Genomic DNA, 27337 nt, shown 5'->3' on the forward strand with positions numbered 1-27337 from the left:
GTTTGTTTAAAAGGGTTTTGAGGAAGCTTCTGAAATGAACAGTAAAATCATTTGCAACTTTTGTCTTCCTGGGCATGAGTTTCATGGAGCAGGAAAGTCTGCTGGTGAACACAGTAGAACAGTAGTCATGGTAATGCAGAGAGTAAGCTGTGTGGATGTTGACGGTTTCAGCTCTCGACTGCAAAGAGGTATTTGCAGTGGCTCAGATGTGAAGTGAGGGGGTAGACGTGATGAAATGTGGCTCCATGTTTGGAGAGTAGGATTTGCTGTTGGGTAGGATGTGGAGTGAGAGAACAGGGTGCGGAGCCAAGGATGACCTCAGTATTTAGTCTGAGCAACCTGCTGGGGTGGGAGGTGTTCACTGAGATGGGAAAAGTGGGGAGGAGCAGTTCGGGGCAAATTTTTTAAGAAGTGACTTTGAGAAGCGTCAGTGACTTGAGATGATTATTAATTATTCAAATTTAGATGTTGATGAGGCCCTTGGACATACAGATCTGGAGTTGGGAGAACAGACAGGAGTGCAGATTAAATTTGAAAGTCATGAGTTGAAAGGTGGTATGCAGACATAACTGGGCCTTGGGGAGTGGATGTGGATAGACAGGAGAAGAGGCTGCAACCCACAGCCTTACAACATGTAGGAGTCACAAGTGTAACAGAGAAGAAAACCCAGAGAGATGTCTGGAGGCCAAGAAAGGTGCTTGTCAAGAAGGACACAATGAATTTCTAGTTTGAAATTGGAAATATGAAGTCAGCGTTTTCCCCCTTTGTTCCTGTAAACCATCTAAAACCAACTAGGAGATTGAGAAATGAGTTGCAGACTGGTATTTCGTATAAATCTGAGAAATAGCTAAACTTGAAACCATGACATAAGGGGAAGAACTGTTGAAAGCAATAAAAAATCAAGCTGGGTACAGGCACCTGGAATTGGAACCAGAGAGAGACCCTCCAGGGCTGCTGACCTCAGAAGGAAATGCAAGGTGACTAACCCTTGGTAAAACATCAGGAAGGGTTTGAACAAGATTGTGGCAGGAACTTCCTTGTTACCTGCTTTGGTTCTGAGAAGCAGAGAAGTGGGATTCAGGGTGGAATCACACACATAACCCTTAGCTGTGTAAAGTATTGGTCTTTGAAGCATTTGGGGGATAAATGAGACTTTGCACGTGAAAATGCCCAGAGGTTTTCTGAGAGAAATAAAAGATAATCAAATGCAATGTTAAGTCCTTGGTCCTAAGCAGCCAGTGCAGGATGCATGGACGTTTTCATAAGAAAAAAAAAAGGGGAGAAAGAGAAAAAAAGAAAAGGCAAAAAAAAAAAAAATTAATAAGTGAAAACACGCACCTGAAAAATAGTCATAGAAGAGAGAAATATTGTGACTAAGTATCTCACTATGAATGTTTCACAACTTAATGAAGCAATTGCCTTTATGATGCAAAAGTACAAGGAACCATATATAAGCACTGAGGGGAGAGATGAAGAGACACAGGAGATTGTCTGAAAGCTTCCAGTGCTCAGGAATGAACTGGAAGAAAAAACATCCTGACAGTAAAATGTGTAGAATTGGAAGGAGCACAAGGAGCTGAAAACATAGTGAGGGGCCTGGAAGAGAGAAACACAGGAAGTGAGCAGAAGGAATGGGAATTGGGGCACAGTTAAAGGGGTCACATGTGGAAGACTGGAAAAGGAGGTTCAGCATGCACACCATCCAGTCCCCCATGTGGAAAGCCAGAGATAATTGAACAGAACAAATATTTAGAGATACATTTCAAGGAAACTTCCTGGTATGAAAGAAGACTGGAGTCTACATGAAAAGGACTAACTTACGGGAAACTAACTCAGAATTGTCGCTACCATGGTGTATCCTAGGGAAGTTACTAGATTTTTAAAGAAAGAAAGATTCTTCTTGGTCTACAAAACGAAAGAATTAAGTCATTTAAAACTTTGTTGAGGAATATTGACAAATATAATTGTATATATTTAAAACGTACAGTGATGATTTGATGTACATATATTGTAGAATGGTTACCAAGATTAAGATAATTAACACATCCATCACCTTACGTAGTTAACAGGTAATTTGTATGTGTGTTTTGGGGGTGTGTGTGTGAGAATGATTCAGATATATTTGCAACAGCGTTCAAGGGTACAGTACCATATTATTAACTATAGTCACCATGCTCTACATTAGATCCCCAGCACTTGAATTAAGTCTTTTTTCTTTTAAATTCTGGCTGTGCTGCTCGGCTTGTGGGATCTCAGTTCCCTGACCAGGGTTTGAACCTGGGCCATGACAGCAAAAGCACTGAATCCTAACCACTAGACCACCAGGGAACACCCCAGTCATTTTTAAGGGGGAGAAAAAAAATCAAGTTGATCTCAGACGTCCATAATAACATCCACTGCTTTTAAAAGCAGTGGAGAAAGAATTACAAAATCCTTAAGAACTAAAAGTAAATCCCAATAATTTTATATGTAGACAAAATGTTATTTAGCTAAAGTAACAACAGTAAGTTTGAACATGCAAGAATGCAGGGAAATATTGTTCTCGTGAATTCTTTGTAAAGAAATTTCTACAACATGAACTTAAGAAATGGTAAAGTATAAAACAGCAGAAGATTGTTTTTGAGTGCTATTTATTTGAGAACCAAGTCTAAAACTGAAGTGGGGATTGATTATCAGGATAGAATTAAAACATAAAGGACTTAAGATTTTAGGATTATTAGATATAAAATTTTAAAATTTGGAATAGCCAAGTCCCAAAACAAACAAAGCAGTTTAGAAGGCTAAGAAAAACTAGGGGGAGCTTGCCCTTTCAAATTCAGTGCTAGCTATTGGCTGTAGTGTGATATTGATATAAGAATAAATGGATCAGAAGTAAGATTCCAGAACTAGCTCCACGCATATGGAAATCAGATATGTGAGAAACAGACAAAGGGGAGATAATTCAATAAGTGCTGTTGAGAAAATTACTCATATGGAGAAAACATTTATGTCTTTTACCATTATACAGAAATCAATTTAAAAGTAAAATATATAAAACTTCTAGAAGAAAGTATAGTGGAATATGTTTATAACTATATAAAAGGGGAATATATGTACGCTCTTGATATATATGTATCATCATCTATGTACAATCCTTATGAAAGGGTTCTCAAACAGCACAAAAATACTGTTTTAGAAGAAAAAAAATAGATTATATTAAGAACATTCACTCATTACAAAACACCATAAAAATTCAAGATTCATGGCATAGAGTGAGAGAAGTTATTTGTAACATATATAACCAGCAAAGGCTTAATATCCAAAATATATTCATGGCTTTTCTCAAACAGAAATTTAAATAAGGCATTATACATTATTCATTTTACTTAATTTCTGCTTCCTCCCACTGGAATGTAAACTTCATGAGAACAGGGTTTTTTTTCTTTCATGTCTGTTTCCACTCTCTAGGATAGTGCCAGCCACAGTTTAGCATTCAACAAAAGTTTGTTGAATAATGAACTCCTACAATTCATAAGAAAAAGTCAAACAACCCAACAGAGAAGTGGACAAAAGACATACATGAAAAGGAGACACAAGTGGGAAACAAAAACACAAATGATAAATGAGAATATCTACAACTTTATTGGTAATCAGAGAAGTAAAAAGTATGACAGTGAAATAGCATTTTCTGTGCTCAAATTTGACAAAAATTAAGACGTCATACAATAGGAAGCAGTTTTGATCACACGATCACTCTGTCTCCTGGGAAGAGTTTGTCAAGAACTAGGTCTTACAATGTCTCTTCCCTGTACCTCATCTGTTCCTAAGAGTTAAGGTTTTCGCTTTACCCAGTGACTGAAAAATTCCCAGGTCCTCTATCTCCGCCTCATCTGCCCTCTACTCTCCGTTTTACCTGAGATGTTCCAGTCCTTTCGTTGTCAGTGTGGCAAAAACTAACCCTAAAATCATTTCTTCCAAATTGTAAATCTTCTCACATTCCTTATTTCCACTTACTTGGGTTCTAACACTTTTCTTCTCCCGTATCTGACAACCATGAAAAGCACCTGTAATACTGATCTGTCCATAGTTCCTCTTATTTTTAATTTTCTTTTGAAAACTATCTTCTATAGTTTTTATTCTTACCTTCCAGTGACCTTACTCAAAACCAGAACCTTATTCTCTGATGCCTTATTTCATTCCTAATTGTAAGTATATATATTTAAATCTAAAGCATCAGTTTCGTCGTGTTGCTGGCCTTATATAATCCTAGGGTTGTCCTCTATTACTTACGACACCTCTTCTTAAACATATCAGTCCATATTCATCCTTTTTTGTTGATGTTACTCAAAAACTCATGGTAAGTTCCATTTGATCCTCCTTCTAAATACTGCTCATACATCTTACCCACATATGCACCTCTTCTTGAGGTTTGCCTGTCCAGATCCTTAAGAAAGGGCTTAGGACTGTGCCTGGCATGTAGTTAATGCTTGTTGTGCATATTTTACACTTAGTTTATGTTTGAGCTCAGGTACTCACCTCTGTTTTGAAGTGCTTCTTACTCTCTCCCCTCTTAGAATTCCCATTTCACTTAGCAGCTGAGCCACAAGGAATTCAGACCTCATCATATACTGTGACACCTGAGAGCATCTGGTTATTGCTGAGGCTTTTGTCCCCATCTGGAGGGCCTCTTTTTTTTTTTTTTTTTAACTCTTCCTTAATTTGATGTATAATATATAATAGATATGCTCATCTATTAATGCTGATAGATACGTTTATTCAGAAAGCATTTCCTAAGTACATAGGCCTACATCACTTACCTGTAGATTCTGATTCATAGGGTACATGGATTGACATGGGGCTATGACAGTCTATACTCCATGTTTTGTTTCTGTTTTTTTTATAAATTTGTTTTTATTTATTTGTTTATTTTTGGCTGCATTGGGTCTTCGTTGCTGCGCGTGGGCTTTCTCTAGTTGCGGCGAGCAGGGGCTACTCTTTGTTGCGATGCCTGGGCTTCTCATTGTGGTGGCTTCTCGTTGCGGAGCATGGGCTCTAGGCGCATGGGCTCAGTAGTTGTGGCTCATGGGCTGTAGAGCACAGGCTCAGTAGTTATGGCGCACGGGCTTAGTTGCTCTGCGGCATGTGGGATCTTCCCAGACCAGGGCCCGAACCCGTATCCCCTGCACTGGCAGGCGGATTCTTAACCTCTGCGCCACCAGGGAAGCTATACTCCATGTTTTGAACAAAAATTTCCAGGTTATTCTGTGGGGGAGGGATAAATTAGGAGGTTGGGATTAACATATACACAATACTATATACAAAGTAGATAATCAACAAGGACCTACTGTATAGCACAGGGAAATCTACTCAGTACTCTCTAATAACCTATATGGGGAAAGACTCTAAAAAAGAATAGGTGTGTGTATATGTATAACTGAATCACTTTGCTGTACACCTGAAACTAACACAACATTGTAAATCAACCGTACTCCAATACAAAATAAAAATAATTAAGAAAATTTTCCAGGTAATTCTGATGCTTTTTGAGGGCCACCAACTGAATGTCTACTCAGAGGGACTCAAAGGCAACTGGAGATACATTAAAACCTGCTAGGAGCATAGGCTGTAGTTGGGAGAAAGAAACAAAATTGTGTGATATATATTGAAATTCAGTGTTACCAAGTGCTATTGGATAAAGTTAGTCCTTTCCATAGTGTGTTAATAAAAAGTATAGGTAGTGACTATTTCAGTGTTGGAGAAGATGGACTTGGAGGCATCATTTGAAAAAAGTATGTGAGGAAGGGAGAGGGAGAGAGGGAAGAAGGGGGGAGGAAAGGGGAGACATACATTTCCTGGAGGACGTCTGAGTTTTTAGTAGAACCAAAGCTGAAAAGCAGACTTCTGAATGTAAGAACTTATCAAACTTGTGGCCTGTGATTGGGAATAAATATTTAAAAAAATATTTATTGTGTATTTTTGTAAGGATATCTTGAACAACTAATATGTCTTATTTTGCCCATTGGCTTACAGATAGTGGGCTGTATCCATGTATGTACAGATAATTTGTTTTATCCCACACCTAAGACTTCCTCTGGTATTTCTCCTGAAATCCATGTACACTAATATTTCTCACTCTACTTCTGTTCATGGTTTTCGTTGGGATAATAACCCAGTTATCTATGAGTTTCCCTTAGCTCACTGTTCCTTGTGTTTAGTCTCTTCTCTTTTTAGTTCTGAAGGTCTTATTTTTAAAACAGCGAATATATGTGTGTGCATTATAGTTTTACTCTCCCTTTTCCACTATAGCAGGTGTTTTCTTTTTTCTGATCTAAGGGGATATATATGCTTGGGATTTGGGGATTTCATCCTAGGAGCTTGGGACTAAGAAATGAGAACCACTGATGTAATAAATTTTATTTACATAGGAAATGTGTTAGCATTTTTAAAGTACACCTAATTTTTCTTACTTATGACCTTATAGACAGAAGCCAGGAAAACCAAGATAAACATTTGTGGCGAGTTTCACTCATAAACAAAAAAACACTGACTAAGAAGAGAGATAATGTTTTCAGAAAAACACCCTGTCAATATGACTTACATGGAATGAATTTGAAAAATGTTTCAGAATCCGTTATTAGTGATAAAAATCATTCAAGTAAGAACTCTAATGAAATTAATGCATGTGGGAAGTTGCTTCTTGATAATAATCAAGAAAATACTCATCCTGGAAAGAAATCTGATGAACATAACCAAGATGGAAAATCTCTAAGTCATAATAAGGACCCTACTGGGCAACAGAAAATTCAGCCTCTGGGACCACCTGTTGAAGGTCATGAATGTGGGGCAGCTGTCCTTAGTGAGGCAGCCATCATCACACCTCAGAGGACCCAAACTGAAGAGAAGCCCCAGGATTATAAGGAACAGGGGGAAAATACCAGTGACAAGTCAACCCTTAAAGTCCAGCAGGAAATTCACACAAGGGAGAATCATTCTGAAGTTAATGAGCGTGAGAAGTCAACCCTCTTTAAACATCAGGAAGTTAATGTGGAGGAGGAAACCCACGAATCAAATGAAAATGAGAATAATTCCAGCAAGAAGTCCCATCTCACTCAACTTCATAAAACTCACACGGGAGAGAGAACATTTGAATGCAGTCACTGCAAGAAATCTTTTTACCAGGAATCCCACCTCACTCAACATCAGAAAACACACACAAGAGAGGAACCATGTGAAAGTAGTAAATGTGGGAAAACCTTCCAGAAATCACAACCCACTGACCCTCAGAGAACCCACACAGGAGAGAAACCCCATGAATGTGATAAAGCCCCTGGAAAGTTGGCCATTACTGACCAGCAGAGGACACAGTCAGAAAAGAAGCTTCATGTATGTAATGAATGCAAGAAATCTTTTTGTCATTGCTCAGCCCTAAAGGTCCATCAGAGAATTCACACAGGAGAGAAGCCCTATCAATGTAAGGATTGTGGGAAGTCCTTCTATGCAAAATCAAACTTCAACCATCATCAGAGAACTCACACGGGACAAACCATACGAATGTAAGGATTGTGGAAAATCCTTCTGTGTGAAATCAAACCTAACTAAGCATCAGAAAACGCATACAGGGGAGAAACCTTTCTCACAGAAGTCACAATTTGCTGATCATCAGAGAACACACACAGGGGAGAAACCCTAAAAATGTACTGAGTGTGGAAAATCCTTCTACTATAAGTCAGCCCTACAAGTACATCAGGGGAAGCATACAGAAGAGAAACCCTATAAATGTACTGAATGTGGGAAATCCTTCTGCTATAAGTCAGCCTGATTGTACATCAAGTATCCCATACAGGAAAGAAACGCTATACCTGTAATGAATGTGGGAAAACCTTCTGTGTGAAGGCAAATCTCACTAAACATCAGAAAATTCATACGGGATTGAAACCCTATGAGTGTACTGAGTGTGGCAAATCCTTCTCTATGAATTCGATCCTCACTGTACATCAAAGAACTCACATGGGGGAGAAACCCTACGGGTGCAATGAATGTGAGAAGTCCTTCTACAAAAAGTCGGCACTCACTAAACATCAGAAAACTTACACAGGGGAGAAACCACACAAGTGTAATGCATGTGAGAAAGCCTTCCTTATGAAGTCGACCCTCATTATATACCAGAGAACTCACACTGGGGAGAACCTTTCAAATGCAATGAATGTGAAAAGTCATTCTATGTGAAGTCACTACTTAATATTCATCAGAGAAATCACACAAGAAAGAAACCCCATGTATGTAAAGAATGTGGGAAAGCCTTTTCTATGAAGTCAAACCTCACTGATCATCAGAAGACACACTCAGAAGAGAAACCCTACGAATGTAATGAATGTCAGAAGACCTTTCGCCATAAGTCAACCTTAACTGTACACCAGAGAACTCATACAGGGGAGAAACCCTATAAGTGTAATGAACGTGGGAAAGCCTTCTATATGAAGTCAGCCCTCAGTCAGCACCAGAGAATACACACAGGGGAGAAACCTTACAAATGTAAAGAATGTGGTAAAACCTTTTTCCAGAAGTCACACCTCACTAAACATCAGTGAACACACACAGGGGAGAAACCTTACGAATGTAAAGAATGTGGGAAAAATTTCTTCCAGAAGTCACACCTCATTGAACATCAGAGAACACACACTGGAGAGAAGCCCCATGAGTGCAATAAATGTGGGAAATCTTTCTAAGTCAGCCCTAACCATACAGCAGAGGACTCACACAGAGGAGAAACCTTATAAATGTAATGAATGTGAGAAGTCTTTCTGTATGAAATCACACGTCACTGTACATCAGAGAACTCACACAGGGAAGAACCTCTTTGAATGTAATAAATGTCGGAAAACGTTTTATGTGAAGTCAAACCTCATTAATCATCAGAGGACCCACACAGGGGAGAAGCCCTATGAATGTAAGAGATGTGGGAAATCCTTCTGTATGAAGTCAACACTCATGGTGCACCAGCAAACACACACAGGGGAGAAGCCCTATGAATGTAATGAATGTGGGAAAGCCTTCTGCAAGAAGTCAACTCTCTCTAAACATGAGGTAATTCACACATGAGAGATACCCAAAGTGGCAGCAAATGTGGAAAATACTCCTGTGTAAAGTCACATTTTGTCACACCTGAGAGAACTCACAGGAGAAACTGTAAGCTCTCTTATATCAGAGGACTTGTCAGGAGAGAGATTCCCTGAGAATGTTATTAGTATCCACCTACAGATCCACTATATGCTTCAGAGAAACCACAGGGGAAAGGCATCAGAAGTATTAAAGCATTTACAAAGTCACAACTTACTGAACATCAGATAATTGATACTGGAGTGAAACTGTATAAATGTTTTATGTACAAGCGTTCAAGAAGAAAACCAAACTTTATTATATAAGGAGTTAATACTGAGGGGAAATCTATCAATTTAGGAAATATGGATACATTTTTTTTCCTCCAGAAATAATGTAATACTGGAAGTCATGATTCTCATGTGGTACCAACTTTTGAAAATGTGACCTAAGATCTGTCTAATGCTAATGATACTCGTTTTGTAATATGAAGCCTTTGGAAACACAGGTTGCAGCAGCAGATTGACAGCATTAGACACGTGAAGTGTACCTCAGGTAAGAAGGCTTAGGCATGTTAGCAACATATCTATGTTGTGTGTTTGATTTACATGGTGGATGTCAAAATGGTTGTCAGTAGGAGATATCTCCCCATAGCTTAATAATTATTATGACAGATTTCTCACACTAAATGCCACCAGTGTTTGTATTTTGGTATACAGTATACATTTTAGGTGAAATACTGACAGATTTGAAGTACTGTACCACAACATATTATTGAGAAAATCGAAGTATAGAAAACTATCCAGTGTGCTACCTTTTGTGTAAGAATTGAGAGGATTCTCACACATATACACAATTACTTATTTTTGCAAAGAAAAACACTAGAAGGATAAACTACAAACTATCAAATACCTATGGGGGCAGAAGTGAACAGGAAGGTAGAGATAGGGGTGGAAGCAAGGTTTCTTTGATTTTACTTTTTTATGGAATTTTGACTTTTGAACAAATGTAAATGATTTATATATTCAAAAGTAAAAATAAGACATTCTGAAATTGAGGGCTTCCCTGGTGGCGCAGTGGTTGAGAATCTGCCTGCTAGTGCAGGGGACACGGGTTCGAGCCCGGGTCTGGGAGGATCCCACATGCCGTGGAGCAACTAGGCCCATGAGCCACAACTACTGAGCCTGTGCATCTGGAGCCTGTGCTCCGCAACAAGAGAGGCCATGATAGTGTGAGGCCTGTGCACTGCGATGAAGAGTGGCCCCTGCTTGCCGCAACTAGAGAAAGCCCTAGCACAGAAACGAAGACCCAACATAGCAATCAATCAATCAATCTTTTAAAAAAAATTCTGAAATTGAAAACAAATCAACTTAATATCAAATTGGCAACTCAACCACACAAAAGAAATAATTCTTTGAAGAAACTTCTGAACTCCATATTATGACTATACACCCTTAATGGGATGTGTTTAAGGACAAAAAGACCTGTAAAAAATTATGAAATCATCAATTTTCTTAAAGTATTGGTATTTATTTGAATCTATTTTGTATATATTGTAGGATAAAACAAAAATAAATTATTAAAGTTACTAGGAATCAAAACTTCCAGTTTAAAAGAGACAAACATAAAAATCAAAGAATTTATGTAAAACTCCCTATAATGATAAATATAGATTGAAAATATTGCTCATTTAAAAAATTATGTATTTCATAGCTCTGTCCAGCATTGCCCCCTCCAAGGCACCAGGACTCCCTGGAGAAAGAGCTGAGTCTAGGTCTGGGCCCTGAGTGTGCAGGGTGAGCCTGGGACATCTTGGTCATAAACCAAGGAAGCACGCGAATGTCAATGGGGATGTGTCAGAGGTCAAATGTGATGTAATTTGATGGTCAGACAAAACGACTGACTATCACATTTTAAGAAACAATCCGAGTCTGCAGCTCAGTTCATTTCCAACATTGGAGGCAAATCTTAAACTCCTTACTCTGTAATTAGAACTAGGTTTTCACCCTGTCCTTTTAGTAGGAGCAGCTTTTCATCTCCAGTTGTGGAAAGACTTCTGTTGTAGAAAAATGCCAGCTCATAAATGTAGAAGGACTGACTGCTAATTTGCAACCTCTGGTGCGTCTAGATCATTAGATGGAAAGGAAGCGGTATTTGTGTAGAGCCAGAGTGTCCCCCACAGACATCTTACACACTGAAGCTGGGAAAAATGAACCTGGACAATTGAATGATTGCCCCACTTTAACCAAGTGATCAAATGAGCAGCAGTGACATTATGTTTTTTGATTAGATGCAATATGAAGTACTTACATTGCACCGTGGAGTACTCTTACCAAAATATTTAATGTGAATCTAATCAAGTGTTTATTAGTCTTTAAGTTTACAGGAAACACAGGAGATAGAGGAACAGCTTTTTTGGAGAAAACAATCAGACAAATCTGGAATGCAGGGTATTTTTCAAGACAGTTAGCCTGGTCTTCACAAGTCAGTGTCACTTTTAAAAAGAAATGCAGGGAAAGATTTTTCGATTCAGAGAAACTAAAGAGACATGATCAAATGTAGTGCATGAACCCTGATTGGATCCAAAAGACATCTGGTTCAAAAAGACATCTACGTAGATACTTTGGAGATAACTGGAGAAAATTGAATGTGGGATGGGAATTTGATGATATTAGGGAACTAGAGTTAATTTTCTTAAGTGATAATTGTGGTTATGAATGTGTTTCTGAGGACACATTTGCTGACTGGAGAGATGAGCTCTCATGATATCTGCAGCATTGAAGTGGTCCAGGGGAAAAATGCATATATAAGTAAAAATAGCAAAATTATAGCAAGTGTTGAACTTAGTGGTAGGCACATGAGTATTCACTATACTTTTCTTAAAAGAGCTCTGAAAATTTTTGTAAAAAGTTTTGGAAAAGTATCACATCACTTATCTACTCTCTTACTGTCTTCTGGCATACGTATATAAAAGTTCCCATTGTTACTGATTTGCTCTTCAATAAAGAAACCAAACAATGCCTTTCAAAAAAACAAAAAGTGTTTGTCTTGGGTTTAGCTGGTGTGATGAAAATGTCCACTAAATATGCAAAGGCGGGTACAGCACTGTTACCAGCACAAGCCTATGTTCAGCAATACTGAGAACAGCAGTGCTCCTTATGCTAAGAATTGTGCCATGTACACCCTTACTTTTCCTGCTTCTGGTGGGACTCTAAGGGCTACCTACAGAGGTACAGTGCTTGTAGCCCAGGCATTAGGAACCCAGGAACCATTTGCCTAATAGGACACTGGGTACTGTGCCCTGATTCTTGCTTTCTGCTTTTCCCTGTTTCCTGGCAGCAGGTTGGCAGGCTACTCTGCACTCCCTCCTTTTGGGAGAGCCTTGATGTGGCCTGTTTTTCCTCCCCTCACCAGGGACTGTTTCTGGCAATGGCCCATAGGATGTTTAGGGAAAAGTTCTGGGTGATTTGATAAGTCATGAGCAGAATGGCATTGTCTGTCCGGATACAACCCTTTGGTTGCATCTTTATTATTATTATTTATTATTAATTGTTTTTGCCTGTGTTGGTCTTTGTTGTGGCAGGTGGGCTCTTCGCTGCGGTGCCTGGGCTTCTCTCTAGCTGTGGTGCTCGGGCTCAGTAGTTGTGGCATGCAGGCTTAGTTGCCCCATGGCATGTGGGATCTTAGTTCCCCGACCAGGGTTAGAACCTGTGTCCCCTGCATTGGAAGGCGGATTCTTAACCACTGGACCACCAGGGAAGCCCCCCGTTGGTTGCATCTTGTGACTCAGAGCTAGTCGTCTGAAGATGGGGAGCAAAGAGATGGAAGAAAGTGGGCAGTGATGACCCAGAGTGGTGACCTTACCAGCTCTGAAGCTGCTCTGTATTGGGAAGACCTGAGGTCATGTGTAAGCCTGTTGGAGTTGAGATTTTTCTGTCACGGGGCTGTAAGGCATGCTAACATTGCAGAGGTATGCATTTTTAAAAATTAGTCATTCACAAGTGTTAGATATAGGAATTTGGGGGCAAGAATAATTTCTTTTGAGAAAATGATTCAGCCGCTGCTTTCTGCTTTGTAAATTTCCATGTAACGAAGAAATAATGTTATTTCTTGTTTGAGAGATATAGAGTGCAGGAGATTTCCTCTTGGCACCTAGTTACATATTAAGTATTCTTTCTCTTTATATGAAACAACCTTTTAAAAATTAAATGAATTTTTCATTGATCTTTAACCACTTTTTTCTTGACAAGATGTGGCTTGATGTAAGTAAGGGTCTGATTTTTATTTTTCTAATGAATTGCTAGTTGTCCTTACACCATTTAACTAATCTTTTTTGTCGCTGATTTGAAATACGATCTTTATTGTGGCTTAAATTTTCATGTGTAGTGGCTTTGCTTCCTGTCTGCTCAGCACCGTTCCCTACATCCTTCCAGAAAGAAGCTGAGACCCCAGAGCTGGCACATTTCCTGGTGGGCCAGTCACAGCACCATCTTCCTGGCCCAGTTTGGTTGTTCCCAGGATGGACACTTAATCTGAGAGGCCAGGGAGAGCCAATGGGAGTTCTCACAGGGGTTTGCAATAGCAGATGATTGTAGACCAGTGGTTGGTCTGTTTTGACCTTGGAGCTGCAGGCAGCTTGGTTACATTGTCTTATTTGCCTTCTCTGTCCTGACTCACAGGTTGTAAGTACTCTGGTTCTTTCCAGGTTTTTGTTTTATTTATATAGCTAATATTTTACACTTGTGCTAATTAAAGTGGTATTTTAATTGCTCTTGCTTTGTAACACTTCTCCAAGTCCCTCTTCATTTCTATTTTTCAAGACTTTCTTGGCTTTTCCCACATTAGTTCTTAGAGGCGACCTTTAGAACGGATTTACCAGGCTCCTCTCCGGAGCTTTTTGGGATTCTGATTGAATTTAAATTTAGTCTCAAGTAGCTGCCTACTGAGTGGCACTCCTAATCCCACTGGCTGGACCACTTCCCCCCAACCAGAGGCAGGGCTCAGAGACAGTTTCTGTTGGTCTTTCTCCTGTGAGTGGGCCATACTTTGTTTCTTTGCATGTTTTGCTGAAAACTAGACATTTTAAATATGATAACGTGGGAACTCTGGAAATCAGATTCTCCCCCTGCCCCAGGGATTTTTTGTTGTGGGTTCTTGTCGTTTGCTTCCTTATTGACTTTTCTAAACTATTTTTATAAGTCTATATTCTTTGTCATGTGTGGCCACTTAACTCTTTTTAGTTTTTATTTTATACTGGAGTATAGTTGATTTACAATGTAATGTTAGTTTCTGTTGTACAGCAAAGTGATTCATAAAGATTCATAAAGAATATATGTATTATTTTTCATATTCTTTTCCATTGTGATTTATTACAAGTTATTGAATATAGTTCCCTGTGCTATACAATAGGTCCTTGTTAGTATCTATCTTATATATAGTAGTGTGTATATGTTAATCCCAAACTCTTAATTTATCCCTCCCCCCTGCCTTTCCCCTTTGGTAACCATAAGTTTGTTTTTGAAGTCTGTGAATCTGTTTGTTTTGTAAATAAGCTCATTTGTATCATTTTTTTTAGATTCCACATATAAGTGATATCATTTATTTGTCTTTGTCTGACTGACTTCACTTAGTATGATAATCTCTAGGTCCATCCATGTCGCTACAAATAGTGTTATTTCATTCTTTATGTCTGGGTAATATTCCATTGTATATATGTACCACATTTTCTTTATCCATTCCTCTGTTGATGGGCATTTAGGTTGCTTCCATGCCTTGGCTATTGTAAATAGTGCTGCTATGAACATTGGGGTGCATGTATCTTTTCGAATTATGGTTTTCTCTGGATATATGCCCAGGAGTGAGATTGCTGGATCATACAGTAGTTCTATTTTTAGTTTTTTAAGGAACCTCTATACTGTTCTCCATAGTGGCTGCACCAATTTACATTCTCACCAACAGTGCAGGAGGGTTCTCTTTTCTCCACACTCTCTCCAGCATTTGTTGTTTATAGACTTTTTGGTAATGGCCATTCCGACCAGTGTGAGGTGATAACCTCATTGTAGTTTTGATTTGCATTTCTCTAATAATTAGCGATGCTGAGCATCTTTTCATGTGCTTTTTGGCCATCTGTATGTCTTCTTTGGAGCAATGTCTATTTAGATCTTCTGCCCATTTTTTGATTGGGTTATTTTGATACTGAGCTGCATGAGCTGTTTGTATATTTTGGAGACTAATTCCTTGTCAGTGGCTTTGTTTACAAATATTTTTTTCCCCATCTGTGGGTTGACTTTTTGTTGTTTATGATTTCCTTTTTGTGCAAAAGCTTTTAAGTTTAATTAGATCGCATTTGGTTTTTTGTTTTTTATTTTTGTTTTTCTAGGAGGTGGATCCAAAAAGATATTGCTGCGATTTATGTCGAAGAGTGTTCTGCATATGTTTTCCCTCTAAGAGTTCTATAATGTCTGGTCTTACTTACACTTAGGTCTTTAATCCATTTTGAGTTTATTTTAGTGTATGGTATTAGAAAATGTTCTGATTTCATTCTTTTACATGTAGTTGTCCAGTTATCCCAGCACCACTTATTGAAGAGGCTGTCTTCTCGTATATTCTTACCTCCTTTGTTGTAAATTAGGTGACCATAGGTGCGTAGGTTTATTTCTGGGCTTTCTATCCTGTTCCATTGATCTATATTTCTGTTTTTGTGTCAGTACCATACTGTTTTGATTACTGTAGCTTTGTCAGGGCACCTGATTCCTGCAGCTCCGTTTGTCTTTCTCAGGATTACTTTGGATATTCGGGGTCTTTTGTGTTTCTGTGCAAACATAAAAAATTTTTGTTCTAGTTCTGTAAAAAATGCCATTGGTAACTTGATAGGGATTGCATTGAATCTGTATACTGTGTGGCCACTTAATTCTGTTCCATTAGCTTCCAGAGGTCAGCTGTGTTTTGTCAGTTTCTGTAAACACCTGGAGCCAAAAAAGGGGGGACATTCCCCCAGTTTTGCAGGCTGGCTCTGTGTTGGGCACTCCTTCAGCGCTTAGCCAGGCTGGTTCCACTCTGCCTTAGCCTTCACTTCCAGCTTACATGGAGCTTGCAGGCCAGTGCAGGTGAGAGCATAGGGACTTTTCAGGTCTTTTCTGAGCTGTGTCCCACCTGGCACACATGACGTGCACTAGGAAGCTTTTCAAAAGCCCGTATTGCAACACAGAACTCCATTTTCCAACTTGTCCCTTCCCAGGCTTCTCAATACGTCTGCTGCTCACTTTGACTGTCATCCTGCCCCAGGTTGCTGCCCGCCCCACCCCCAGGACTTATGCCTTTAAATGCCTTCGGCACCAGCCCTCTGGGAAGACTGCTTTGAGTCAAGGAAACAACAAAGGGAAGCCCTGTTACTGACTTACAGACAGCAGCCCACAGGTGAGGCCCACAAGCACAGCCCTGTGAGGTAAATTCTCATTCTTGCCCTGCCCCCAGCAACCTGTGCCTGGGACTCAGACTGCCGTCCATCGGGCTGCTGACCTGAAATGTGGGGGACGGTGGGTGGGCAGCTTTCTCACTGCAAAGTGTTGCCCTTATCAAGCTTCCTTGGTGGTTCTAAGTCCTGGACTAGATTTTAGAGTTTTGCCAACGTTGCCAGCTCATTAATCGTTCATGTTGGGGGCAGGGGGGGGGACAGATTTCTCTACTCTGCCATTTTTGGTGAAATCACTTCCCGTCAGTTTTCGAGCACTTCCTGATTGCTAGTACAAATGACTGTTCTACGCTAATTTTCCTAATCAGCATTGGAATAAGCTTTTACTCTTAAGCGCTCTGGTTCCATTTAGTGGAGAATAATTACAAACCAAGATTTGGGTGAACATTTTTCTTTTTTTTTGCCGGGGGGGTGTGCACACATTTTTCTGAAGGTAAAATACTGCACATTTTATTAGGAATTTAATACTATTACACTGTGCTAGTATTTATTAGGATTCTATTGATTCCATGAATAATCTTGTTCGGATGTTGAAAAGATTTTGAGTGGGCTGCCTTTTACTTTCTAAGACTCACTCTTGTATTTCATCATTAGTGCACCACTAAGTTTTGGAGGAAGGCATAGGTTGCATTTTAGAAGACATGACTGCAGTTCATTTTTTTGTTGGCTAATTCTGTGTCAGTGTCAGATTGGCTGCCAAGCAAAGTGGCTGAACCAAGAGAGAAGATTGAAATCTCATGTACAATTCCAAACAGGGGGTCCAGGGAGGTAGGGGACCCTCCCCATCCCATTCCATGGTGTTATCCAGAGAAAAGTTTCCCTTTAATGTATTACTTTTCCATCCCCTAAGCAGGAGTCAGCAAAATAATATAGATCATAGGCCAAATTAAGCCCACTGCCTCTTTTTTGTACAGCATAAACCAAGAATGGTTTTTATATGTTCAAGTAGTTTTTTAAAAAATCAAAAGAATAATAAGTTCTATCAGTCACAGCCCAAGCAAGGGAAGGAGGAAAGGCAGTGAAGAACCAACTTTTAAGAATGTGACTCAGAGGATGACGACAGATTTCCGTAATGGGCTCCAACATAATCACCTGGCCACACCTACCTGAAAGGTAAGTTGAGAAGTCAAATCTCCAGTGATGTGCCAGTTGAAACTGAAGGGGGAATCTCTTTCATAAACAAAGCAGGGTAACACTGTAGTACAGTCAGCAGCCCAGTTTATTACACTGAGTTCTACGAAGTGATGCAGACACTCACATGTAGAACACTCTTTCATTGTAAGGACGTTTACAAGTACAAAGTGACCAACAGGTGGAGCAGCTGTGCCATTTTCTTGAAAGTTGGCTTGGGTAGAAGTTGCCAGAAAAGGCACAGGAGGCATCATTTAGGTACCTAATAAAATTCTGGCTAAAACTGAACAGAATAAAACATTATTGGGGATTTTAATTAGGGGCCTTTAATTTTCCTGTGTGCATGTTTTCATATTTCTGGAGGAGTCCTGAGCACAGTGTTAACTGTACTACTCAGTTAAAAACATACTTATTATCAGCATTGGTTTCTGTGTGGACCCCACTGTTTCTTCATGCCAAACCCCAATTCCATCCCTTCCCCCACAGGTACTCACACTGACCTTAAGCACATACTACTGTAGCCTCTATGATGGTGTGTGTGTAACTTTAATTGATGTAAACGTTTTTTAGTTGCATGAAATCTCATTCCATCTATTTTTTTTCATTCATATGTAAAAGTGTTAATCAACTGTGCTACAACAGAGCACACACTGCTAACTGCTGGACACCACCCCACTGCTTGATCCACATTTTACTCACCTTTTCTAATGACAGTCACCTAGGACATCTCAAAAGTCCTGCTGTGGTGAAATTCCCTGTATATACATCCTCCTGTGTATAGAATTTCTCTGGGATCTATAAACAGATTGGGGTACTACTGCATGATAAAGCACACATATTATTGAATTTAAAAGGTATTTCCAGGTTAGTTTCCCAGATGCCTGTATCATTTTACATACTTCCACAGTATACAAACATACCAATACATCTTTACCAATATCTATCCATACAACCTTCTTTGGGGCACTAGAGTGGACAGCCCAGCCAACCACACTGAGGTGGAATAAAGAGAGGGTGACTCTCTGTGGCCTCAGAAGAGGGCCCTGGTGTTAGGAATGGTCTTCATTTTGACCTGTTTGAGAGGCCACAGAAGCAACAAATGAACCACCATTTCACTAACACTAGGATAACTGAAAAAACAAACAAAAAAAACTGGGGGAATCTCACCTCTATGTGCCAGGAGGGGTCAACCTCCTGCTCAGCCCTTGGAAACCCCCTGGGAGTTCCAAATCTGCTCATACTCCACAGTATGAGGTCACTGTGTATAAAGAGCAAGTACTCCTGCTCTGCCCCAATTCCACATTATGACTTTGCTGCTGGGTGGGGAAACAGAACCATCCCTGTGGTGCCTCCTTTCATGAACTTTTAGGCCTTGCCGGGAATAGTTAAAAACTTTTCAAATATTGCATTCCATCAAATCTAAGACAACCCATTATTTTAAGTACCTCTAAGGAAGAAAAAAAAATCGATGCCAGTTGAATCAGAACATGCTATAGATTCTAATTTCAGAGATGTAATAATATGAAAACACTGACATCTCTGAAACAATCATGACTGCATTACTGAAGAGGCAGTTGAGGACCACTTACATGTACAGGACCCTTTCATGTCAGGCACTCCGTAAGAGAAAAAGAATGTGGTAAACCATTTAAACTTTTCAAATATTTTACTTAAAATGCATACTGTGTATTTAAGCTACTTCCCACTAGTGTAGGAAACCTCTGTAAATATCATTTCAACAAATATACTATGAATATATAGTTGCTACACAAAACTATTATACACTCTACCAGAATTTTAATTCCTGTTATGTAGCAGACTCAAGATCATCTAGACAAATATGGTGGAAAAGTGATAAGCAATAAAAACAGGTGTCTTGAGTGACTGATAGAAATACATGAGAAACATGGCATTTCATCTCCGTGGTAAGGGGTGAATTACTCAAATAATACAGGCTCTCATCAGGCTAATCACTGGACAACAAAAGTAGGTCCTTACCTCACACCATATATTGTCAACAACATGGTAGCAATGATCCATGAATAACAAATTAACCTAAACAAAATTTATGTCATGCATTATCAAAAGAAAGATATACCTGACATCGTATCAGGTTCCAGAGGTTCTTAGGTCAGTAACATAACAATTCAGGAAAACATACACATTTAATGGTTTCAGGTTTTCTAATATTCAAACTATTTACACCAAAATTTACAGAAAATAAGATAATTTCTATATCAGCACCTCAAAATAAATGATTTGCCTAAAGTCCACTTCTCAATTGCGTAACTCCTACAAACTCTGTATCTGTAGTTATCCCTAAAAGCAACCTAAATCAATCAGCTTAAAAATAAATTTAGTCTTTCAGAAAAGAAACAGTCCAGAGGTGGAATGGCTAAATGGCTGGATGGTTCAGTGGCTCAAGAGCATTGTCCAGGTCCCAGTTTCTTCCAATCTTTCTGCACTGCCATGTGCAAATTATTATCATAATTCATTGTTGAAAGACAGAGCCAGGCATCACATCCAGACAAGGAAAAGTTCAACAAGGTTCCATGTCACCCAGCATGATTCCTTGAAGCTTTGAAGAAAACTTTTCCAGAAATAACCTGTCAGATGTTTCCTTTATTTGTCTAGAATTGGGTTCTCGGACCACTCTAAACCAGTTGCTGGCCATGAGAAAGGGATTATCATTATTGGCTGAAACTAATCAGGATTTATTCTGTTCTGTCAGGAGGAATGGATACCCAAACTTGGCCAGCCAACAATAAGAAGCGAGTGAGTAGGGTGGTCACCCAACAATGCCAGCTACAAACCCGTATGAACCCACTCTTAATCCATTCAGGAAGGAGCAAAGCACGGTGTTTAAAAACACCATCTTATCAAATAAAATTACAGTTAATTCCTAGGTTACACATTATGTGTGCTCTGCACACTTACACTTACATAGGCATCTAAATAAAAAACAGTAGGTGAAAAAAATTAGATTAAAATGAAACTGTTTTAGGTATATCTTAAAAACTGTACTGAGTGCAATGAGTCCTATGTTCCTCACTACAGACTTCTGGCATTAACAATTTTAAATTATCTATGCCATTTTCTATTTTTTGCATAGATTTCTATCTCTTGCTAACTCAGATACAGTTGAAAACATTATTAAAAACGCTGGCTCCCTTATGGAAGACTTAGTTCATTAACAATGATAAAATGCATTTATAAATACCAGGGAGGATTACAAAAAGAAGCATACTTCATATCTTTCAAATATTAGTTCAGTAACAATGCATATTAAGATACTAACATAGTCATGCTACTTAAAATGGGTCATTACCATGTGCCTTAGAAATTATTCTAATAAGGATACAATGTCTTTTCAAACATGATTCAAACTGAACATCCAATTCCTGTAATGCAGCATCTTAAAAAGCAAACAAACAGACCAAAACACCCTCAAAAGCATTAGTCCTACATCCTCAGGACCCACTCATATATGAGCTTAATGTTGCCATGTTGCTGTCTTGATTAGCTACCTGACAACTTTACAGCTTCTATTTACATAAGGAGCATGTTTATTCACAACCATCTTCTGTGGCTTTTTTACAAAAAGCTTTATATTTTATCAGAAACATAACTTTCAGTATTCATAATTTCCAACAGAATATGTTCTCCACATTCCTTAACTTGAGAGATTTTCCCTTGGTCTGAATTCCCTGATACGTGAAACAGTTTGAATCCATGGTGAAACTATGCACAATTTAAGTATCAATAAATTTTTACTCCTGTCAACCGATCATGGGGCCTAGTTACAGTTGTGGGTTCCGTCCTGCGAACTTCCAGATTCCAAGTCTGACTAATGCTCAAAGGCTTGTCCACACTCATCTGTGTGAACTGTCTTAGGACGGTAGGAGTTTCTGATCCATTATATTGAGGGTTCTGTGACATTAAATGAGGTGTGACTTCAGAGAAGCCTTCCCACATCAAGTACATTCATATTCCCTCTCCTGTGAATTCTCTGATGGCTATTGAAGGCTGATTTGTGGTAGAATTTTTTCCCACATTCGTTACATTCATAGGGCTTCTCTCCTGAATGAGTTCTATAATGTACTGTAAGGTATGACATCCGAGAGAAGGCTTTCCCACATTCGTTACATTCAAAAGGTTTCTCTCCTGAATGAATTCGATGATGGATAGTGAGATATGACATCTGAGAGAAGAACTTCCCACATTCATAACACTCATAGGCTTTCTCTCCTGTGTGTGTTCTCTGATGTCTATTAAGGGCTGAATTCTGGCAGAAGGTTTTCCCACATTCATTACATTCATAGGGCTTCTCTCCTGAATGAATTCTATGATGTATAGTGAGGTATGACATCTGAGAGAAGAACTTCCCACATATGTAACATTCATAGGGTTTCTCTCCTTTATGTATTCTCCGATGTCTACAAAGGGCTGAATTCTGGTAGAAGGTCTTCCCACATTCGTTACATTCATAGGGTTTCACTCCTGAGTGAGTTCTATGATGTATAGTGAGGTATGACAACTGGGAGAATAACTTTCCACATTCATTACATTCATAGGGCTTCTCTCCTGTGTGGACTCTCTGATGTCTCATGAGGGCTGAGTTCAGGTAGAAGGTTTTCCCACATTCGTTACATTCATAGGGCTTCTCTCCTGAATGAGTTCTGTAATGTACAGTGAGATATGACAACCTAGAGAAGAATTTCCCACATTCATTGCATTCGTAGGGTTTCTCTCCTGTGTGTGTCCTCTGGTGTGTAGTCAGAGTAGACTTGCGGCAGAAGCATTTCCCACACTCGGTGCACTTATAGAGTTTCACGCCTGTGTGAATTTTCTGATGGTCATTAAGTGCTGACTTCTGGGAGAAGGTTTTTCCACAGTCATGACAAACATAGGGTCTCTCTCCTGAATGTGTTCTCTGGTGTTGTGTGAGATGTGTCTTCTGGCAAAAGGATTTTCCACAATAACTACATTCATAGGGCTTCTCTCCTGAGTGAGTTCTCTGATGTTGAACGAGGTGTAACTTCTGGTAGAAGGTTTTCCCACATTCAGTACATTCATAGGGCTTCTCCCCTGTGTGTGTTCGCTGATGTACAGTGAGGGTTCCCTTCTGGCAGAAGGATTTCCCACATTGGTTACATTCATAAGGTTTCTCTCCAGTATGAGTCCTCTGGTGTATAATAAATTTTGACTTTTTACAGAAGGATTTCCCACATGCATTGCATTCATAGGGCTTCACTTCCATATGAGCTCTCTGGTGCACACTGAGGTTTGACATTTGGAGAAAGGCTATTTCAGATTCGTTCCACTTGTAGGGCTTCTCCTCCATATGATTAACAAACACTGTACCCTTTTGAAAGGCTTTCTGATATTCTATATATTCAAAGGGTTTCTCTAAAATATGAATGTTCTGGAAAATACCTTCATTTAGAGCATAAGCCTCCCTATTTTGATTAAATTCATAAGGTTTATCTCCTGGATGAGTTTTTTCAAGCTTAACATGGAGAAGTGATTTCCCACATGCACTACATTCATCAGGCTTCATTCTTGCATAGCTTCCATCACTACTAATATATTCTGAAGTAGATTTTAAACTCTTTCCACATGAGTCACATTTACAGGATATTTTTCTTGAAGGAACAGGGTTTGTTTCCACATTAAAAGTCTTACCAAAAACATTACCTCTCTCTTCAATCAGGGTTTTGTTGTTGACAGATTCAGTTTGCCTTGAATGTTTGTCTTCATTTTCCTGGGCTCCCTCTATCAGATCATGGACTTCCCAGTCTTCTTCTAAAAAGAGGCAAAATTAACCAATTCTTATACATCTTCCTATATAAGATATGAAATGTGACTTGTATACAAGCCATTTCTTTGTGGCACAGGTGCTAGCTTCATGGACAGATGAAAACAATTCCAAGTGTACTTTTTTCCCTTATTCTTTTGGTTTGGAATAAGCACGCACATGCACATGCACAACCTCCACAATCTCCAGTGGTGAGGAAAGCTGACAAAAGCATAAGCACCAGGCTTCCCTGATGGCGCAGTGGTTAAGAATCTGCCTGCCAGTGCAGGGGACATGGGAAGATCCCACATGCCACAGAGCAACTAAGCTCATGTGCCACAACTACTGAGCCTGCACTCTAGAGCCTGCGTGCCACAACTACTGAAGCTCGCATACCTAGAGCCCATGCTCTGCAACGAGAAGCCACCGCAATGAGAAGCCTGCACACTGCAACGAAGAGTAGCCTCTGCTTGCCACAACTAGAGAAAGCCCATGCACAGCAATGAAGACCCAATGCAGCCAAAAATAAATAAAAATTAAAAATAAATTTATATAATAAAACACACAAGCACCTTTGATCTTTGCTACTTTTAAGATTTTGTTCAAAACTGGGTATAGAAAGTAAAATACAAACGTAGAGCAATGATGAGAAGACAAAGGATGCTGGGTGAATGACCAACTCTTTGATGTGAAAGGACTCACAGCAAACAGGTAAACTGTTGGGGCGACAATGAGTTTAGCCGCTGGACAAGGACAAGGAGGAATCAGTCTGAGGAGGTGGATCAGCACTTTACACCATGGCACTTCACATCAAGTGGAGAGACAGATCACAGGCTAAGGCACTGTCACCTACACCGAGATGTCTGGTACCAGCAATGCCCCACCTTACGTTCAACCACAGGTCTCTGCTCCTATTGTTTTACTAAGTTTGCCGGACTTCCAGCCTTGATCCACTCCAACCCTATATTTTAGGGTGTGTCATGCTTAAAAAAAAAAAACTATTCAAGTCCTTTCTCAAGTTAATTAGCTCCATTTCCCCTTAAAGTTGAAAATAATTACTCTCCATACATTTTTGATTCAGCCTTGCATAGGAACATTAACATTCCATGTGCAATGCTGAGTTTTAAACTACCCATGCATCTCTGTTCTCTTTTCTTAACCATAACGTCTTAGAAAGTATGGCTCTATTTCCTATTTCCTTTGAACCCCTCAATAGAAATCATAGTTGTTCTTAATCATATGGACATCTTTCGACTACCAGCAGAATATATGGGATGTCACCTAGACATGCATATTTAGAAATAAATGCCTATAGCTGAATCACTTTGCTGTACACCTGAAACTAACACAACACTATAAATTGACTATACTTCAATTTAAAAAATGAAAATAATAAAATAAAATAAAAAGAAATACCTGCCTATAAATTATTTCTGACTGAATGGACAAGAAGGTTCTTTCACCTACCTGGCTCCTCAGATAATCAAAGAAATAAACATGTACTATATGTTACATACTATGATGAGGGGAGAGAACATGGCCTTTTCTTTATTGGATTATGGGGGGCGTGGTGTGCAGAAGCTCAAGCAAAAAATACATAATCAAATAACAGATTCCTTGATCAAACCTAGCTTTTTTTTTTTAAGGCATCACCATGAGGTGGAGTCAAAGTCAAGAGAAAGAAAACATTGGAGTGATGATTAGAGCTGGAAGGAAAAACTTCAAGGAGGGGTTGAATATTTGAGTTCAGACTTAAAGAATGTGTTATCTGGACAAATAACCCACACCCCAATGAAGCAGAAGACATTTAGAACTGTGGACCAAAGGGAATTTATCCAGAGTTTCGGGAAAAAATAGAAAATTAAAATTTCCAGGTTAACACAGGGCCAATATTGGGTAATTCTTAAAGGAGGAGGAATTTAAATTCCTTTTAGGAATCAACAGGAAATCGCTGTAGGCTTACCCTATGAGACTAGTGATAAGACAGATTAGAAAGGCAGATGAACACATCTTGCAAATCCAGTCAGAATGAAGGAGCGCCTACTGCTCCCACGGGAAACACTGAACCAGAGGACAGGGTGGACAATGCAGCATTAAACAGACAAAAACCCTCAAGACTTGAGACAGGGGGAGCCCTTTGAAGAAGTCGGGAAACAAACCACCGAAGGGCGAAGCAGATCCTTCAGAGACATTTCTGGAGGGGGCGGGGGTGGGAGGATAAATGATCCACGACTCATTTCTGTACCTCCTACTCACTCCGCACCTACTCCGACACGACAGCATTCAAGGCCCTCACCACAGAACAATAAATAGGAGACAAGATGAAAATGGGCATTTGGAAGAGGGAGACACCAAACTCCAGCAGCACTCGTCTCAGGAATGACCAGCACCCATGCTCAGGACAGCAAAGGTGAACTGAGTTTACTGGTTTATGCACAGGATGGGGGTTGGACCTCTGACCTCAAGGAAAGAGAATTGAAACTGCAGACAGAAACAAGTCTGAGGCATTTCATGGGAAAGAAGAAAAAAGGAAAGTAATAAGAATATGGAAAGTCACAAGTTATTCTCTAGTAACAGATTATGAATGCCTGAAAGCAAAAAGAATCTACGATAAGAGGTTACTGAATATGCTGTAAGAACAAGGGATCTGAGGTTTAAGAGGAAGAAGGAAGCGAGTGGGTTTGGTTCTGGGTAGAAGCAAGCGTGGAGAAGCTCTACCAACATAAGCTTTTGTGGGGAAGGAGGAAGTCTTTGGGAGCGAGATTTGCGTAGCTAAAGCACACAAGCAACTCTCCTTAGTCACTTCTAAGGCTTGGCACCATTAAAAAATTCCAGGGAAAAACACTTCCGAGTTACCGACCTCCTCACTGCCTCACTCACACACCTGGGTAACTCTGAAGTAGGAATTCTCCTCCCACTATCCATGGCTCTTCTCCTTTCTCCAACTTGGTGATAACTTCCGGTTTGATAATGAGACACCCTGTTAACAGAAATGAGAGAGAACTTGAGCCTGGCTGCTGGGCTTCCAGATCTGTCGTCTAAGCAAAGGGCTGCCTTTCGAGCTACACAACAGAAGTGGCCATCTGTGCTGTACCAAAATTAGAACCTACTTGGAGGCAAAGACCAAATGCCCTCCTGCCTGGTGCCCCAGATTACTCACATTTGTCCCATTAAATTCAAAGTTAAAGTCAGTAAGTTAGAGGGAAATCCTGTTTATCTCAGCAATTCAGAAAGCAGGCTCTCCTCACCCAAAGAAACGAGGTGGCTGTAGTTCTCCAGCATCACATCCCTGTAGGTTGTCTTCTGCTCAGGGTCCAGCTGCTGCCACTCATCCTGGGTGAAGTCCACAGCCACGTCCTTGAATGACACTGGCCCCTGTAATGGCACCGTGATGGGAACTGGGTGATGTGGAGAAGACTTAGGGGGACAAGAGCTTACCCAGCTCACCAAGAAAGTTAACACTGTATACCTCTTTTATGTTATGGATCTCGTGGGAGGAAAATAAATACAATACACTGCCATGAGTTCGTTCAGTGTACAGCAAAGAAAGAAAATATTGTCTTATACTGTGAGCAAGGAACAATCCTGGCTGTTGGGGACCTACAACAGCAGACAATGCCCCTGCCCCCGAGGAGCACAGGCCTGAGGGCATGCGTGCCAACCCGGGATGCACTGTGCCCCTTCGTTTTGCTTCCAGACTGTTAACAGCGTGATCCTCCTCTTACCTCCCCAGCCACTCCTTCTCAGTCTCGTTTGCTGGCTCCTCCTCTCCCCTGAGTCATCGTCAAGTTAGAGTGGCCTGGGGCTCAGTTATTTTTTCTTTTACATTTTGCTTTGATGGTGATCCCATCTGGCCTCATGGC

At 39.8% G+C, this 27337-nt stretch overlaps 2 protein-coding genes across 35 annotated transcripts in view; one reads left to right on the top strand and one right to left on the bottom strand.

The window, feature by feature from the left end:
* LOC309613566 (zinc finger protein 510-like) overlaps positions 1-27337 on the top strand; it is a 44925-nt gene that overhangs the window by 13074 nt on the left and 4514 nt on the right. For 4 of the 11 annotated variants that reach the window (XM_082360510.1, XM_082360505.1, XM_082360508.1 and 1 more), the window contains one exon: positions 6461-10593. The exons of 1 other annotated variant lie outside the window; for it this stretch is intronic. In XM_082360510.1, the coding sequence (XP_082216636.1) occupies positions 6461-7536 (1076 nt within the window). In that variant the 3' untranslated portion in view covers positions 7537-10593. Of the gene's footprint in view, positions 1-4129; positions 5243-6460; positions 10594-16312; positions 17660-25120; positions 26456-27337 lie in introns of those variants that run through there. 6 more of the 11 variants (XR_014235793.1, XM_082360511.1, XM_082360512.1 and 3 more) reach the window with 6 other exon arrangements.
* The window catches only part of ZNF12 (zinc finger protein 12), a 72981-nt gene that overhangs the window by 3325 nt on the left and 42319 nt on the right, over positions 1-27337 (bottom strand). For 9 of the 24 annotated variants that reach the window (XM_082360483.1, XM_082360486.1, XM_082360487.1 and 6 more), the window contains 3 exons: positions 26723-26849; positions 26359-26454; positions 19664-23482 (listed from right to left, as the gene is read on the bottom strand). In XM_082360483.1, the coding sequence (XP_082216609.1) occupies positions 21633-23482; positions 26359-26454; positions 26723-26849 (2073 nt within the window). In that variant the 3' untranslated portion in view covers positions 19664-21632. Of the gene's footprint in view, positions 1-3169; positions 5242-17747; positions 18495-19663; positions 23483-26358; positions 26455-26722; positions 26850-27337 lie in introns of those variants that run through there. The other 15 variants (XR_014235789.1, XR_014235790.1, XM_082360499.1 and 12 more) reach the window with 13 other exon arrangements.

Source organism: Balaenoptera borealis (genome assembly GCF_965194805.1).
Source record: "Balaenoptera borealis genome assembly, chromosome: 16".
Classification (NCBI taxonomy): Eukaryota; Metazoa; Chordata; class Mammalia; order Artiodactyla; family Balaenopteridae; genus Balaenoptera; species Balaenoptera borealis.